Below are 18736 nucleotides of genomic sequence, written 5' to 3'. Positions count from 1 at the left end.
GACAAGGTGGTGAGGTACTCTAGCTGTTGCTAATTTTAGCCTCACCACCAAACATAGAATACAATTACAATACATAACAAAAAACAGAGAACAGCAAATGGTTGGGATGGGTCGTTAAATAGTACAAAGAAATGTTTAGTAGGCTATATGATAAATCAATCGAGTACAAACCGTTTGGTATCAACAATATAAGTTTGAGTGGTTAGCAAGATATTACAGTTTGTATCATAGTATAAATCATTTACAAGTTGCCCTCCGAAACACTACAATAATGTGATACAAGACAATACAAAACATTTGGTCGTGTCAAGGTATAAATTGTAGCTAGAAGTTATTTATAGTGTATGGCACTTTGGCATTCCAGGGAATTAGTCAAGCATCTATAAACATGAAATCTTCACTGATTGAATTTCGACAGGGCTGCTAAGCAGTTTCCGTGACAAAATGTCAGAGGAAGCCCCGCTATCAATTTCCAATTGCGTTTTTCTTCGAGTCATATTCCATTGGATATATATCTACGGGAAGGTCACTTGCACTTTTATCGTGCGTGCGTGCCCTTGATGTGTGTGGGATTTGACATTGAATTTTAATGTCAAACTGGTTTACGTGCCTGGGTAGACACTGCCATTGTGCACGATCACAAAGCGGGAAGATTACATACAAGTTCAGATACATTAGTTACATCCACGTGTGTACTGGATTGAGAGATGACAGAATATAATGAAGCTGCTTTGCAATCTCCTCTCGGAAATGAAAAGCCGCGTAATGCAATTACTCTGCGTTATCTCATGTCTTTATCTAGCCGCGCATTGTGAGCAGGGTGAAGACCTACCAGAGACCGCATTTCAACAGGAGGCCAGGAAAAATCCATCTTTGAAGTTAAATACTTGTCAAGATCTGCTAACAGAACCAGATCATATCAGTTCAGTACCCTCACCGATCTTCGGTCGAAGTGACTTGCCTTTTGCCTGAAGTTTTGACGCAGACGTCTACCCTGCTTACTTAGACTTAGACTTAGTTCCTCCCGTGCAAGGCACATTGGGCAGCAAGTCTTCTCCACTCTGCTCTGTCTTTGGCGAGAGAATCGGCCTCCTTCAGTGATACCCCCTTGCTTTCCAGATCTTTTTGGAGGGTACGTCGCCATGTTAGTTTGGGTCTCCCTCTTTTCCGCTTGCCCTCTGGTTTCCAGAACATAGATGTCTTGGCGTGTCGGTCTGAGGTCATCCTGAGGACATGTCCAGCATACCTCATCCTCCTCTCGGTGATGGTGATGCTGAGTGGTTTTGTACCAGTTCTGTTGGTAATCCTGTCTCTGTATGTTATGTGTAGAATTTTACGGAGGCTTCGTTGTTGGAAGGCATCCAGCTTGTTCCGCATTTTTGTTTTTATCTTCCATGTTTCACATGCATAAAGTGCAGTTGGTATTACTACCATGCTACGTGTACGTTATAACTTTTTAGTTGCAACACATTTGGAATGCATACATCGGGAGTGTATTGCGCTACTAATCACACGACATCACAAACTATAAACTGGTTATTCTTATCTACTATTTGTACACAAATTATCCTCTTACATTTGTAAAATACATTTTAAAATCATCATTACTTATTAATAATTGTCATTGTCTTCGCGTTATCAATTCTTCGCGTTGCTGCACCTGAGTATGTACAGTTTGCTAATATCTCTGCGTGAAAAGGTTGTTGAAAGAAACGACAGTAGAGTCTTGACACGAGCAAATGCTTTTATCGTATTAAGGAATCGTGTGCGTAGGAGAGAATTATCAGAACTCGTACGGTCCAAAAACGCAAGAGATTACGTATCCGATATAACCTTTAAATGGCCTTCGATACAGATGCACTTGGTCTCTCTCTGTGATAGCAGTAGATCACTGTAATGCCCCTGGGTCTACAGTTAGACCATGTCGTACACTGAATTTAGCACGTAGACCAGGCATGAGGGATATATACCCGGGAACAAGGCCGCTGAGGAGGCGATTAAAACCGAGTACCGCAGCTTTTTCATTAATTTTCGGAGCGATTCCAACATTAACGATACTCTCCGCGGAAGCGACTTGAAGGTTTAATAAGCACAAGTGGGATTCATATCATGCACTTATTAGGCGCCAGAAGTGAACTGGACATGACTCGCGTACTCTTGACACCTTCAAGAGAATCGATCTTGTTTTCAGCATCTTGATAAATGCTGTTCAAAGACATTTAATACTCAATGAAGTCCTGTGACTCGTGGTAGAGACGACTACCACGGGACAATTACTACTTTGGACTCCAGATGCAAAAAGGAGGATTGGTCGTCCAATCACAACACTTAAGGGTCTCATTGAGTCTGAAACTGGTCTGCAAGTATTGGAACTTCTGTCTGCAATGACTGACAGACTGTCCTGGAGACAAAACTTCACTAGCTGCACCTCAACAGAGAAAGATTGAAGAAGAAGAAGAAGAATTCCCTATTTTGAGAATGCATGATCGATATTCTAGACTGTCGAAGCTGAACGTGAAGAAGAATTTTCGTGCCTTCTTAACACACAGCAAAGTTCAGCGCAACAGTCACTTCTATCAGCCGAACACTCAATTAGAGAGCTACATAGGGAAATCAAGCCTACATCATGGGTTACTGGGAAGACGTAGTGACCAGTGGGAGCTCATGATCCCATTAATGAGTCAAGCTCTGCCTTACTGTTAATCTTTTTAAAGCACAGCACGAACTGATTTCCTTCCATACCATTACTTCAGTTCACATAACAGTTAAACCCAATGGGCTACTGTATCAATCTCTGCGGATGTCGTTACCGTTTGTGCATAGATCTGCGAAGCACTGGAACGTTCTGAGGCACAACTGATGTGAAGACCATATCCAATGCCAAATAGTTCACTGACAGATTGGTCTACACCATTGTAAACTTGACTACTGACTTATGTCGAGTCCTGGTGTCCCTGGCCTCGAGACAAAATGGCTGACCAACACTCTCTGTCTTCCATCACTTGACCCAAGTAGTCCACCTCCAGGCCAGTGTCTCTCCTTAGGGAGTCTATGTACGTTGCAGCCGGTCTGCCAGCCTTCCTCCTCCCATGCTTGGGAGTCCACATTGTAAAAGTCAAATAATATGAGCTGTTTGTGTTTGTATTTTCTGCGTTTGTATAGCTCAAACTCTTCTTCCAAGTGCCCCCCTCCCTCAACGGTCCACAGTACTATGTAATAGGCCAGGCGAGATTAGGTAAATCCTAGTAAATGATTCAACTGAAAAAAATCTTTAAAACAAAGACCTTGACTGGTTAGGTTAAGTCAACTGGCGCCAACTATCCCCATTTACCTAGATCGGCGTCTCTTCGTATCTCAAATACTTTGATCTCCAGAAAATCGCCACGGGACTCCAAAGTGCCCTCACGTAGATTGGGTACACGAGAATCGCATTACTGTTATGTCTACACGAAGAGTGTGAAACATGTATGAGCTGCCGACAATGATCACATAATGCCATGACGTCCACATATAAATGGCAGCACCACGTCATTGCCTGCCGCTGACATAAAGTATATGATAGGAAGATATTAATGAGGGTTTAATCTCTGAAAAGCTTATGACTATGTTTATTACCCAATAATGGTGACATAGGCAGTCTACAGTTATGTCAAGTCACTCCTTGCCAATGCAACGTCTACCTGTTGTTATCTAATTTTATGTAGATAGTCCAGGAGGATATTCTCAGAAGAGGCCTAGAAAATCAAAAACGTAGCACACCCTTTACATACTTTGGCCAGTATTACTCAAATTATGCTGCTTTATTCTCATTTCATGGCTGGTTTACTTAATTTGCATAACTTTGCATAAAGAGCCATAGAACCATGATGTCCCACCTGGACCATAGAACGACGTATCTTAAAATGATCAGGGGACATTAAGGTATCATTCTATGGTGCTGGCCAAAGTAGGTAAGAGGTGTGCTACGACACAACGTTTTTCAGGCTTCTCCCCCTGAACTAAGAACGATGGCGTACCACCGGCAATCTGAGGAAGTGCACAGCACGGGATGCCATGATGGAGGTCGTTTGGGCTCAATCTGCAATTTGATCGGTGACACAGCACTCAAAAACTGACCCGACCCAGAAAACTGGAAAAGATTTACCACTCGAAGAGTAGAACCTGGTTACTGTAACGTAGTTTTACATCCTGGCACAAGGATTCAATTTGCGCTCAAGTCGTCAATCTCTCCATTCAGCTTGAGGAAAAGGTGAAAGATCAAGTGCGAGGGATGGGGAAAGGACTAGGTGCGAGCAACGTGAACAATGGACTAGTGACGAGCGATCACTCTTCGAAAGTACCGCCTATTCGACACTGTTCAAAGTCTATTAGTCGCTGAAGGCATTTTTCCATAGGGCTTACCGGTAGAAATATCGTTTGCCAACTACACTCAACAACGAAACACCATTTTTGGCAACTTGAAAACACTGATTGGCTTTATTACTGACTTGGATGATCTTTCAGATGATATTCTGGTACATTTACTTTTACTTGATTCTTTTCTGTCAACAATGTATAATACTCAAATACTACTACATATTATACAGACATTTTTGTTAGAATCAAATCGTTTTTTTGTAATATTTTGATCAATCCTGTCAGTATCTATATATTTGTTTCATTTGTTCATTGATTAATTATTGTATTCAACTTCTATATGAAAACTCGTGCTTTGCTTGCTTGTATTACGTATTGTCTGGTGGCGACATGAATATAAGAGTAACTTGAGTATAAGAGTCCTGTCACTGTATGTTTCAATAAAAAAAACGGCAAATTACAATCAGAAGGAACCTCGAATGGGAGACCAATAGTCTCGGTCTAATTCTATTTCACAGGACTCGGTCATTTGTCGTGCAATCCGAGAAGGTTATAGATTAAAATGTAATCAATTGCCCTAGTTATTTCTTTTTCTATTACAGTCACTTTGTATATAATGGCAGTGGTGGGGCAATGACATTCAACCGGTGCCCACAAAGCTATTGTCAAAGACATCGTTGCTTTAGAGCTAATTTTGTTTGAATGTGGACATCGATAATGATTACGTTATAGATGTTGGAAGGAAGAAAGAAAGAATTCTGCTGCTGCAAGGTCCCAGTCAGCGTACATCATTTTACCATGTTGACAACTGTTTATAGCTGTTGCGTATGGACGACAACACGTTTGGCCATATAACATTTTGACAAGATTTTATGACGAGGAGAATATAAAAATCAATGCCAAATGTGTGATGGCGAAGTAAGTTGAATTCAGAGCAGTGGAGAATCCTGAACACATGTTTTGTTTACTAAAGGATTTCTTAGACTAATTTTCCATATAGAACGAAACTTGATACACTTTTTTTATTCTTTATTGTATTTTCAAGAAAGTATTACAGTTGTAGCTCATCTTTCCTGTGTCCCAACTGTGGTCGGGACTGCCATGATAGTTTAGTTTATTTCAACACCAAAAGCAAACCTTGCAGCAGGGATGAGAATCCCTGAATTGAAAGAGTTTGCGTACAGAAAATAAAAGTTACAATAGGCAAAACAAACACTATATACACACCCTCATATACACCATAATACATAAAGAATCTGTACCAAGCAAAAAACTATATACAGATGAGGTTTAGGAAAAATAAAACTAGTGATACGTCAGTTCTTTGTTGTATAGGGCTATGGCCCTATGGAGAAAGGACTGCTGGAGCCGCTTTGTCCTAGCCCTGGGAGCACTCATGGCCTGGCTGTGCCATGCGAGGGTAGGGCTGATTAGCCACACCAAACGCTGTTCACGGCCACAATACCAGACCTAGAGTGCTACCATCATCTTTCGAGATGGAAGGATGCCTACTATTACAGTTGTATGAATACAAATTAAGTGTACGTGGTGTACAAGACAAAAAAACTAAATAGTAATCCAAAACAGTTTACAAACGGTTTCTAATTAACGAGATAATTGTGTAGTGTTCCCCATTTTCCCATATGTTTCTTTACTTTTGACAATTCTGTGCATTAATAATCTCAATTTTAAAGTAAGTACTAACGAAGTTAACAAAACCCTTTTAAGGCAACTACTTTGGAATCTCTATTTCGGAAAATAAAACTTGATAGACTTATCTTCTAATGCCCAATAACCACACCATGTTTCATCTCTCTTTATCATCATAAAAAACGTTAGTCCTTAAGCTATCATGTGTATTAGTACCTTTTAAGTTTTGCTATCGTACCGATGCCAGCCGCACACTGGGATAAGGTACCAGACGAAGCCAATCACTTTGCTATTAATTTGCTAATGACGGAATGATGGCATCCCAGGCAATCTCCGATATCGCTAAGCAGAGTCGTTATTACTGCTTGCTGAATCGTGATTACACAAACACGCAGGTACTCAACGGTTCGAACTCGACCTTGACAAGGTTGCGGTTTCTGAAACAGGTGAACAGAGTACTAGTATACAATGCAATTTACTAGTATACAGTACAATTTACTAGTATACAGTGCAATTTTACGGAATACAGTACAATCCTACTGTATTACTAGTACAGTTACTAGTACAATTGCACTGTATACTGAATACGATTGCACTGTATTCCGTAAAATTGCACTGTATACTAATGACATTGTAATGTATTCCGTAAAATTACACCGTATACTAGTAAAATTGCACTATATACTAGTAAAATTGCACTGTACACTAATGAAATTGCACTGTATTCCGTAAAATTGCACTGTACACTCTGGCACCCCTGGTTAATATATGAATCAATCGGATTAGATATAATAAAACTATACTTAGTAGGATTTGTAGGAATATTGCTTATCTTTACACGTATATTAGGTTTTCACTTAATTCGGGATAGAATGAATAAAAGGTAGATTTGTGGAAGTGTTTTGAATGAACTTGAGTTTGATATGAGTTTTATATGTGTATCTATTTAATATCTGTCTGTCTATCTGTCTGTCTGTCTGTCTGTCTGTCTGTCTCTCTGTCTGTCTCTCTCTCTCTCTCTCTCTCTCTCTCTCTCTCTATATATATATATATATATATATATAGGGTGAACAGTCCATAGGGATTCATCCTCGATGTGCATAAATTCCATTGATATGCTTCCTCGCTTCGAATTCTTCAAGGGCACAAGATACATTCGTTCTATTTTAGTCTCATCTGCGGATAGAAGTTAGGCAGGCAGATGTTGTCGGATTAAAAGATTAATAATTGATTATCTTTCCCACTGCGGCTCCAGATCTGATTAAATCAGTGAAGCACACGCAGAAGCTATTGTTGCTGCACGTTTGCAATAACAGGAGTAAGGCCACACCGACTTTATTTTATGGATGACATCCTCTGAAGACCCCCAAACTAGTGCGCGCGGGCGAATAAAAAATATTCTGGCCAAAAATAAACCACAGGTATACAAAGCTGGTATTGTGAATTTGCAGCAGTACATAGCGACGTATACGACAAGCCGGCACATGCTGGCTTTTTGCGAAATTTATGAATCGGTACTGTACGTATGTACTGAGGTCTTGAGTCGTGGAGCTTTGGTGCCATCGGTGTCATCCTCCAGGGTTATCACCGGCTCCGTATTGTCGCTAACTACCATGGGCTACCCAGGCCTAGATCCAGGCCAGACGAGATCTTTTTTTTTTTTTGAGAACAGGCAAAAATCAATGCGCGCGTGGATGTCATCCATAAAATTAAGATGGTGTGGCCTAATCTCGGTTCGTCATGCGATGCATTGGGCGGTTGGGGCCTTTGGTGCTCATCATTCTTACCATGTATTTGTGTTGTCCAGCTGTGTGCTATGTGTGAGTGTGAATTATTCACTTTCAGTTCCATTTTATGGATCATTTGCTGCACTCCTACGACGCACTGTGAAGGATACGATACACTATGCTCCAATACTAGGTTACCGCACCCGCAAAACAAGGCCAAGGCCTTTGGAGGTTTGTGCCTTACATGAAGCAGTCCCCAGTAGTGAGCAAAGGCCAAAAGCAACCAACGAAGACCTCTTCAATAGTTCATGTATTATCCCTCGGCATCAAAGGTACTCCCAAGTCTGGCTCAGAGGTGATGAATAGCAAGAAGCTGAATATATTATCATTGTTGATTTGTAATTGTAATTGTTTATTGCTCTGTAGTTTTATGCTAGTTGTAGTCTAATGGATGCAAGTGTTATGTTATGTTATGTGCCTTAATTTGTATTACATTTGTGTACTCTGTGTTTTATGAATCCAGGAAGAATAGATTAGATTTGATATCTAATCTTACTAGTGGATATCTAATAAAACATCAAACATCAGGTGAACTATCTTCGGCTTGTCGCTGATGACTTCTCCAGAACCTCCATGACGGGTGGGTCATCTTCAGACATAGTAGATAACACCTAGAAATGAGCTGCAGCCATGATATGCCTTGATGAAATGTCAGACTGTGTCATCAGTAGTCGGGTGCTGAGATTCCAAGTAAACTCTGTTTCTGTATCAGTATAGCCGGTATAACCGACCCTCGGCGTAACACACCAGCTTCGCAGGCACGCGGCGCGGCGGCAGCTGGCTACATTACACCGAACGACTTGTTACACCTAACCCTTGAACATCTAACTCTAAACATTGTTTAAAGCTATCTAATGACAATGCCTATACTGTACTTGGTGACAGCGAGTTCCACTCTGCGTTAGTTCTAGGAAAGAATGAGTTTTTGAACACCTCATTTCTTGGTTGATAACTCCAGTACTTAAAGGCATGACACGCGCCACTGCTGCCTTCTTTGTACTGCCACAGCCACCATGGATGAAAACGGTGTGGGAAAAACTAGAAGACAGGCATCTCTTATGGAAAATCGATTTCCAGTCGTAGACTTGGACCGCAATTTGGCTGGGTCAAAGAGGAGGCTAGTCAACTTGAAAAGTACTTTAATCAAGCCGATAGCAAAGCCCTATACATCAAGGATCTTCCAGAATGGCGTACGTGCGAGAATACGGGTGTTTTGACGTTCCTAATCTTGCCCAAGTAGATGGAAAGCTCAGTTAAGAACTCGTAGATTCGTAAACTTTCTTGGTTGGCTCCTTGCGTGCGCTCTAGGGAACTGGAAAACAAGCATGTCTGTTTTCAAGTAAGTGCTTACGTTCATATTGCGTCACTGGCATTTCATGTTCTTTCAGTTGTAGGATCTACGCAAGGCAAACGTATGTTTAACTGAAGTTGAAATAAGTGACTGCCCTGGCCTTCTTTTTTCTACTTAGTGGTCGCCAAGTAACACGGCCGTTAGGCCACTTCAAGGTGAATGGTGCTACCACCTGAATGGTATGACCACTCACCTGGGTTAGGCCATGTTGATTTGATTATATGGATGACATCTGCGCGCGCATGAATTTTCGGCCGTTTCAAAAAAAAAAAAGTTTTCAACCATACTGTAAATCGTACAAAACAGTTGCAAAATGAGCAAAAATATACCATAAGTTACAAAAAAATAAAAATAAAAACTATACCAATGTCGTAGAATGCCAAAATCAAACAAAAAAAGACGAAATTGTAAAGAAATGAACCTGAAGACTAGATTATTCGCCCAACCATATTCTGTGCCATTTGTTCAACCCTCATGACCACGTAGATTTCATAATGAAAGCAACTTTTTTTTTTTGCAAAACTTTTTTTTTTATTCGCACGCGCGCATCAGTTTTGGGGCTCCCGGAGGATGTCATCCATATAATCAAATCAACATGGCCTTACTTACGGGTTACCGAGTAGAACTGTAACAGCAACTCTTCTCCCTGAGTCAGAAACATCATGATTGAGACCAGCCCAATTTCTCACAAGTAGCTAGTGAGGACTAACTGACCCAATAGGAGAAGCAGGGGTTATACGAGGATGGTCGGGAATATTCCCTACCCCATTGGCCTTCTCGCACTCTTAACAGACCCCTAGATCTTCCATCACCAGACATCACACTAGGCTAATACCAGGCTCAAATCCTCATTGCGTAGTGGGCTGTGGAATAAATCTCCAGTAAACCGTTTTGCCCTTTCATACAGGGGGGCCCCCAAGGGGGGGTCCCGACAACGCTCTACGCTAAATTTTGAGAGCCGGCTACGTATTACGCTGAATAGACCCATTCGACTTTCACGGACCGCATAAACTGCTTACGTAACAGGGGGGACATTTCGAAAGAACATCGTTCTAGAACGATGAAGTCGAACGCGGCTTGCGCTCGCGGTGTCCCCCCTGGCAAATTATTTTTTGACTAAAGTGTAGGTAGTGTCTTTTTTTCTCTGTAATATATGCGGAAATGACAGGAAAACAGGCACCAACTTTGTATGGTGGAATTCCGTACAACAATTTAAGGTTATTTTGTTCTGTGACGTATGCAGTTTATGCAATCTGTGAAAGGAACTTTCGAAATGTCCCCCCTGTGACGTAGTTTCTATTCGAAATGTACCCCCTGTGACGTATGCAGTTTATGCGATCCGTGAAAGTCGAATGGGTCTATTCCGGACGCCTCTCTACGCTCTACGCTAAATTCGAAAGATCCCGAACGCTCTATGCAGAACTCAATCACCTAGCAACTACATGTTTGCGTGAAAACCTTTTGATTTATCACATGTAGAGGTGACATAACTTGAATTAAAAGTAGTAACCGGCGGTCACTTCCTTATACATTGAAAGTATAGAATACAAAACGGGGTATTCAGTATTACCGCAGTTACGAACTTGACCGTGAGTCGATCGCCCGAAGATCGGAGGGCGATCCGTGAATGGAGGTAACATGGCCGTAGCCAGGATTTTGAAGGGGGGGGGGGGACCAACGAGCGCCGAAGGCGCGAGGTTCCTAGGGGGGTCCGGGGGTATGCTCCCCCGGGAAATTTTTGAAAAATGAACCTTCTGAAATGGCATTTCCTGCGTTTTTAGAGGGTTTCAAAGAAAAAATCAGAGATAACCTTTTCAATGACAAAGTGAGCCGTTTTCCTACGACGGATTCCAGCCTTGCTGGTGACACGAATCAGTCCGTCTTTTAAAGAAAAGTCTTGGACCTTTAGATAAAAAGTGGACCAAAAAGTGGACATTTGAGCCTTGTGGGGTTGTCGTCCGAAGGTAGAAAAGGCCGCAAACAATACAGCGTAATTTGTCAAAACGACTCAGCTGCCGATTGCTGACGGTCCCGCGTTACCCATCACCCGCACAATGACGGGGATGACATTGCTCTTTTCGGGAGTGTCCTCCATTACCCTGGCCGTTGATCAGCAATGATGTTCCCACTAGGAAACGTCTTGAGGGCCCCTATTGGGCCTTACAAGTCATACCCTCTTCATCTGTGGCCATCTGTGGCGTTTGGCCAATGGTCCTCCTGTACGTCACCGATGGTAAGGTCAATCTCGTACCCAGCGCACTGTGGGATCATTCCCATGTGTTGCCTTGTTCTTGTGTATGGCTCTGGGAACAAGTCTAGTGGATTGTTCGATTGTATAGAAGGGGGTAGAGCAAGAAAGACCTCGAGGGCCGCGACAACCCGGCACTTGCGAGGCCTCGAGTTCCCGTTGCGGCTTGGATTACGCTCTACGCACAATTAATCGATTACGCTTTACGGTTAATTCCCGATAGCTACAACGCATTACGTAGAATTAAAACGGCGAATTACGCTCTACGCCAAATGCGCCAATTACGCTCTACGTTGAATTAGAGGGTCCGTCTACGCTCTACGTAGAATTAAAACGGCCGATTACGCTCTACGGAAAAGGGCTTGGGGCCCCCCATACAGGTTTGACTTAATATATGAATAATTTTAGCTAGGATCTGAGAAACCTCTCGTGGTTTTAAAAAGAGCGTTTATAGTACAGGAGCCAATATCTAAAAGAGGCCTAGAAATGTGATTTCGTGGCACTACGTTTTTATACCAAAATTGCTTAAAAATCGAATTTTAAAGCGCCATAAAACTTGAAAAAAAGTAGAATTTGGACTTTTGGAGAAAAAAATTTACATTTTTGTTATCCCCATCAAACGTTGTATCAGCCTATCAATTTTCATCAAAAAAAAAAACGTTGATATTTAATTTTCTGCCCCTCCCCCTTGAAAATGTGCCTTTTTTCGCTTGTTCTATTCAAGCGTTACACCTTTACGGGCCCGTAGAAAAAAGTGATACCACAATTTGAGCATAAAATCATACTGGGTGATGTGGCAGAGGCCCCTCTACCACGAAATAAGGTCAAACCTTTTCTGTAAAGTGGGTGCCACGAAATCACATTTTTCAGGCCCTGGCTCCTGCACTATTAGCTGAAAAGGCACTGAGTTAGACCTGTAGCCAATTTCCGTTCGAAGGGTTCTACACGGCTGTCATCTTAGCATACATTTCCAAATCTCATCTAAAGTTCGTCACACACAAGCCAAGATAGTAGTAATGCCATTTTAAGCTGCTTCAATAGTACTCTCAGTTGCGTACTTCACTTTAACCTAGCCTCTTACAACTAAGAGAAGAAAGTGTGTTCACTCACTGTGGCGCCCTAATTGACTCCATATGAATCCATCTCCATATTTTAAAATCATAACGTGGCCTTAGCTGTTTCTCGGTTCACTGGGGAATGGCAACTTTGAAACTTTGAAACTTTGAAACTTTATTTTCAATACAAACATGGCAGACAAAAGTCTGAATTGCGTTGGTATTTACAAACCATTGAGCTCGTTTTATATTATTATACACAAGCTGTGGGTATTTACAGTTTTAAAAGTAAATTCTTAATTTCTATATAAAACAAATTGGCATCTCTTAAAGATAAAAAGATCAATTAAAAACTCGTAGTTAGGCGTAGATTGACAACAAGATAGGTGCAGGGTAAACTTTAGATTCGAAATTCAGACAGTTTATTCAGAGTACAGTTCAGAGTTCACTGTCCCTTGTTGAGCAGGTTTGAAGTAGGAATTGCGTCAGTTGGCTTTTAAAGAAATTGAAGTTTTGCGTGCAGATCAATGGATACCATCGAACGGACGTCATGTTCAACTCAGCTTTGGCCTGACTGGCTTTTGGAGCACCTTTAGATGCATAGCGGATAAGGCGGCCCTGAGGCATATGATGTTATGTATGCACCACGCACGTTACATCTGTGTCTATATAGCCGGTATAACTGCCTTTAGTTTCGGCGTGACACACCAGCTTCACAGGCACGCGGCGCGGCGGCAGCTGGCTATAGATAGTACATTACACCCATTGACTTGTTACACCTAACCCTTGAACATCTAACTCTACACATTGTTTGAAGTTATCTAATGACAATGCCCCTGCTGTATTTGGTGACAGCGAGTTCCACTCTGCGATAGTTCTAGGAAAGAATGAATTCTTTAACACCTCAATCCTTGGTTGATAATACTTGAAGTCATGAAACATTTGAAAATGTAGGAATCTTGTTTTTTTAGGCCCGCCTTGTTTTGTTTTCGTCCTATCGCATTAGATTTGGAGTCTGTTGACGATGTCATCCATAAAATTTACTTGCTGTGGCCTTATACATGTAGGTCGACTCTTTTAACCACTGGTGAATGACGAAAACTGTCCGATTAATTTTCATTTAATTAATTTGGTCACCGGAGAGGAAAATCGCAATAACACTAATCTCACTGAGAAGTGCCAGAGCGCTTGAAAGCCAGTCAACTAAGACTAAGAAAGTATTGTTTTCAACGAAGCGAACACAGGCAATGCTTGCATGTAGCTTTGTACTTCTGAAGAATGATAATAATCTCCAAACAGATATCCTATCCAACTTGATGAAATTTGGGAAAGCGCCATCTTTCTGTACTTATGTGAAAAGCAGAATACATGTACATTGCCTCTTCATTCTATTAGCAGGCAAAGCTGATGTACTTATTCACGTCTGTATAGATATACGCTGACCATGGTGTCAAATTATTTACCTAGTCCTACTCACTCACTCATCACTCACTGACTCACTCACTCACTCACTGACTCACTCACTCACTCACCGTCACTCACTCACTCACTCACTCACTCACTCACTCACTCACTCACTCATCCACCCACTCACTCACTCACTCACTCACTCATCCACCACTCACTCACTCACTCACTCACTCACTCACTCACGCATTCACTCACTCACTCACTCACTCACTGAATCACTCACTCAATCAATCACTCACTCACTCACTTACTCACTCACATCCCCCAATGGGCGTTCTACTATCGATTAATTTCACCCCCTTAGTGTGAGTGGCATCGTCCAATTTCAACATGGCGGGCTTTTGAAAAAATTGAAGCGTGATTTGGTGTGAGTTTTCCTATCTGTGCTGGTTTGTTCGGAAAGGTTAGTTTTGTAGGTTATGAAATATCTGCTATAGCGTAATTTCTATTACATGTTCATGTAACAGTGCAGAAATATGGCTTAGTGTTGTAATATTTTCCCCGTTGCAAAATATTTTTATAATTTGTGGGAGGGGGGCGTGTCTCGGATTTCTGTATCTGTATAGCCCGGGTATACGTGTTACCCACCAGCTTTGCAGGCACGCGGCGTGGCGGCAGCTGGCTACATTACACCTATTGACTTGTTACACCCTTGAACGTCTAACTCCAGACATTGTTTAATTACTTTATAGCTATCTAAAGGACAATGTCCCTAGACTGTACTTGGTGACAGCGAGTTCTACGCGTTTACTGTCGACTTTCGAAACTTTGACTCCCCGTCTAGCTTGTCGTATCACTGGAAAGTACATGATTGAGGTCCTTGGGCACTTCTCTTGAAGTTTTCATTTATGTAACCGTGGGAGGTATATTGAAAACAGCATGAGTCGTCCTTTGTAGTAGTACTATATATAGCTATATGGGTGCCACGTAGCTAGGTAAAGACCCGTAAAGACATGTATGTGAAGATTTGAAGAGGAACGGCGTTTGAAGTAAATAAAATATTTGAAGGAAAAGTGATCTACTGAGTCAGCATTGAGTGCCATTATTATTTATTTTTGTATCATTTCTGTTGCATTGATCAACACAACACAGCATGTACTATGATGGCAGGGGCATCAAGTACAACCAAGGAGCTCCAATCCAACCTCCCTGGTAGGGCACAGGCACGTGTGGATGTGGTTAGTATGTGCTTACTTGACATGACAGTCTATAAAAGAACAGTGAAACAGGGTACAAATTAAGAATAAAATCTACATAATAAAAGGTAATTATCCTGGAAATATGTCTGAAGGGTTTGACTTCCATGTTTTTTGTAAACCATGGACCCTTTCCAACAATTGGGTTTTGGGTAGCCTGGGTACCATCCTCATGGTACCCAGGCTAGGTTTTGGGTGGTTAAAAGCAGAAAAGTCTGTAGTGTAAGCTTAGAAATTTGGAGAAACTTGAAAATGTAAGAAATTTGGATAAAATGTTAATGGTTTATATAATGTTATATACCATTTCAGTATGCATATTGTAATTGTTTCCCCAGTCCGTCATCATGCCTGTGCACAATGCTGCGGCCTGGCTGCAGGAGTCTCTGCAGTCTGTCCTGCTGCAGACGTTCAGGGGCTGCATGGAGATGGTCGTCTTCAATGATGCCAGCAAGGTATTAATCTAATAAGGTGCAGATATTGCTCTAGCTGTGGCTTCAAAGGAAGGCGACTTTTACAGTTTAAAGGAACCACATCATGCACTGCCCTCCTCCGGGTACAACAGCAAGTGGTCTTGACATGCTTACTAGTACATGCATGTAGGTACTAGGTACGTAGATGTAGTCATGGCAGAACAAAAAGAGGAGGAAAGAACTGCACGTAGAAACACTGCAGATGAAAATACAAAATGTTCATACTTTACTAAAACTTACACTAAAACCTGTCATACTATCTTGATTCAGACGAGTTATAGATCTCCATGATCACTAATGTTACTCAAGCACCATGCATATGACCTGAGACTTACACAATCAGAAATATCACTGGATAAGATGTAATGTATTATATATAATGTTACATACATGTACATGTACATTTGTGAACAAGTAAAAGATCAACTTTATCACCTGGAATTTCCTACACCCGTGTAGGACAGTTCCCTGCAGATAATTGAGGACTGGAGACAGAAGTTTGAGTCAGCAGGAATACTGATGACTGTCGGGGGTCATGATTCAGACTCACCCAGAGGAGGTAGGTTATGTAACATCTGTGTGCATAATATCACCAGGGTCCATAATATCACCACCTTGAGAAAAAGTGTGCTTAAAGATATTTTTACTGCAACATACCCTAGGTATGTACATTTGATACCAAAAGTATGTTGCAGTAAAAATATCTTTAAGCACACGAGTCTCAAGGTGGTGATATTATGGACACAGATGTTAACAACATTGAGCGTACCTTCTTACAATTACAACATTACTAGTACACAAGCATTTTGTTGATGAATATGCATGAGAGTGAGAGAGATGCGTGAACACTATTTTTGTACATCAGCGAATATCTACATCCATTAAATTCTAGTAACATGTCTTTAAATTGTTTTGAAATTTATTCTAGAACTAAGGTTTGAGTGACTTTGTTGTCTTTAAAGTGTACAGTAGTTGGTGTTAAGGGAACTTAACTGGAAACTTTCCTTTTAGTTGGCTATGCCAAAAACCAGGCCATCCTGCAGAGTAGTGGAGCATATCTGTGTTTTCTGGATGCAGTAAGTACAAAAACATGTATGTACTAGTATGTAACTTTGTAAGTCCCATAACCGTGACAGTTGTAGGGGCATCATGACAGCCAGCAGCATGTCTGAACTTGCCATCATGTTTCTGTAGTACATGGTGCCTCATCTGATTATCATATATATAATAATCTCATTGAGAACATTTATTCAGCCCATTCTTGAACCATATAACTACACAGACAGTAGCAGTAGTTTAACTTCAGAATCTTGCACATAGGATGACGTGATGCACCCCAGGAGAGTGGAACTCCAGTATGAAACAGCAGTCAGACATCAAAGTGCAGTAAGATCAACATTTTTGTTTCTAAGCTTACTTAATCTGTTGCTCTCCTGTACAAACTTAGCTATGAGAGATGAATAAAGATGCATGCGGTAACATCTGTGTCCATAATATCACCAGGGTCCATAATATCGCCACCTTGAGAAAATGTGTGCTTAAAGATATTTTTACTGCAACATACCCTAGGTATGTACATCTGAGGTGTGCAGGAGTGCATACCAAAAGTATGTTGCAGTAAAAATTTCTTAAAGCACACTATTTCTCAAGGTGGCGATATTATGGACCCTGGTGATATTATGGACACGGATGTTACATGCTACTAAATTTCTTAACAATCACCATTAGAATCACTGCACCATGATTTAAGGACTTACAATGTACTCACAATATGTTTCATATGTCAAAATGGAACACTTTTGTATGTTGACCCAAACATATATTTTTTCCCTCAGCATGAAACTTTCATGCTGAGGGAAAAAAATGAACTTTCATTGAAAGTTCATCTGAGTTGGTAAATTACATTTGGGTCAGATAGCTGAGGAAGACTGAGTGATTCAGTTGAAAATTTCTGGTGAGTCAAATTTTGAGTTGGAGAAAAGTTTAAGTTTTTCATAATATTTTTTCCCCACTGATAATGTGTAGATAGTTGGCTGCCGTGTCCACCGTGAACCAGACGGGTCCACAGACAGGTACACACGGTGGATCAACACCCTCACACCTGAACAGCTCACAACACAGGTGGGCATGTGTACTTAACCAGGCAATTATCAGTGACAGGACAGTGTGTTAAACTTTGTGTTACAGATTGATCTGATCTGTCCCTTTAGATGTCACTCTAGTCAGGTTTGTATCACATGAGATCACTTACTAAAGGTATAGAAGATGAAAACTAAAACATCATAGTTTTGCCCATGTTTTGTCTTAGAATTCTCCATAAACAAAAACTTACCCTTTAAACTGTCACCCATATTAATTATGTTTACCGAAGGAAAACATATTGTTTTTCCTCCATTTCTTCTTCTTCTTCTGTTCCAAACGCTGACCTCTGACCTGGCCAATGGCCTCTTTTGTTGACGTCTGTCACCATAGTAACTGGTGTTGGGTTACATAATGTTGCAATCTCATAGTAGGCATTTAGACTCCCGTCACCATATACATGTACGTGAATGTGTTTAGAATTAACAAAGCAGACCATATCCGAAGGTAAACATTATGCATTTGCTTTGCAAATGTTACTTTTCTAGTGTTTCTGTTGTTATTGAAGGAGTTCAGAAGGACAATTTGTGAATTGTTCAGACACATGTACAGGACTGGGCCTAACATGTATCCTTACTTAACTGCTGACATTATACCACATGGATATCTTGTTGTTATCCTTTAGAGGAAACATCTACAGATGAAGACTGCCTTTTGAAATCAGTGTTCTGATCCTTCTCTTGTCTTGTGCACGTGTATCAGATCTACACAGCCAATGGTCCTACAGTGATCATGCCGACATGGTTCTGTTCCCGTTTAGTGTGGGACAGGGTCGGAGGCTTCAATGAAGGAGGAAAGGTACACTTACAATAATTTTTACTGTACAACAAAAGGGCTCTATCTAGCATATATACTGATGATGAAAAACTTAAACTTTTCTCCAACTCAAAATTTGACTCACCAGAAATTTTCGACTGAATCACTTAGTCTTCCTCAGCTATCTGACCCAAATGCTGACAGTGGACAGTGAAATCACGTGAAATCATGTGTCCACAGCATTTGGGTCAGATAGCT

At 41.1% G+C, this 18736-nt stretch overlaps 1 protein-coding gene across 2 annotated transcripts in view; it reads left to right on the top strand.

Moving 5' to 3' along the window:
* The first annotated feature begins 15039 nt into the window (after positions 1-15039).
* The window catches only part of LOC109462826 (UDP-GlcNAc:betaGal beta-1,3-N-acetylglucosaminyltransferase-like protein 1), a 19389-nt gene continuing 15692 nt past the window's right edge, over positions 15040-18736 (top strand). The window contains exons 1-7 of one of the 2 annotated variants that reach the window (XM_019759457.1): positions 15040-15095; positions 15449-15565; positions 16043-16142; positions 16595-16659; positions 16904-16969; positions 17609-17704; positions 18425-18520. In XM_019759457.1, coding sequence (XP_019615016.1) covers positions 15458-15565; positions 16043-16142; positions 16595-16659; positions 16904-16969; positions 17609-17704; positions 18425-18520 — 531 coding nt within the window. In that variant the 5' untranslated portion in view covers positions 15040-15095; positions 15449-15457. The remainder of the gene's footprint in view (positions 15096-15448; positions 15566-16042; positions 16143-16594; positions 16660-16903; positions 16970-17608; positions 17705-18424; positions 18521-18736) is intronic. The other variant, XM_019759458.1, reaches the window with a different exon arrangement.

This window comes from Branchiostoma belcheri, unplaced genomic scaffold (genome assembly GCF_001625305.1).
Source record: "Branchiostoma belcheri isolate BF01 breed outbred unplaced genomic scaffold, Haploidv18h27 scaffold12, whole genome shotgun sequence".
Classification (NCBI taxonomy): domain Eukaryota; kingdom Metazoa; phylum Chordata; class Leptocardii; order Amphioxiformes; family Branchiostomatidae; genus Branchiostoma; species Branchiostoma belcheri.
This window is presented reverse-complemented; position numbering and strand designations above follow the sequence as displayed.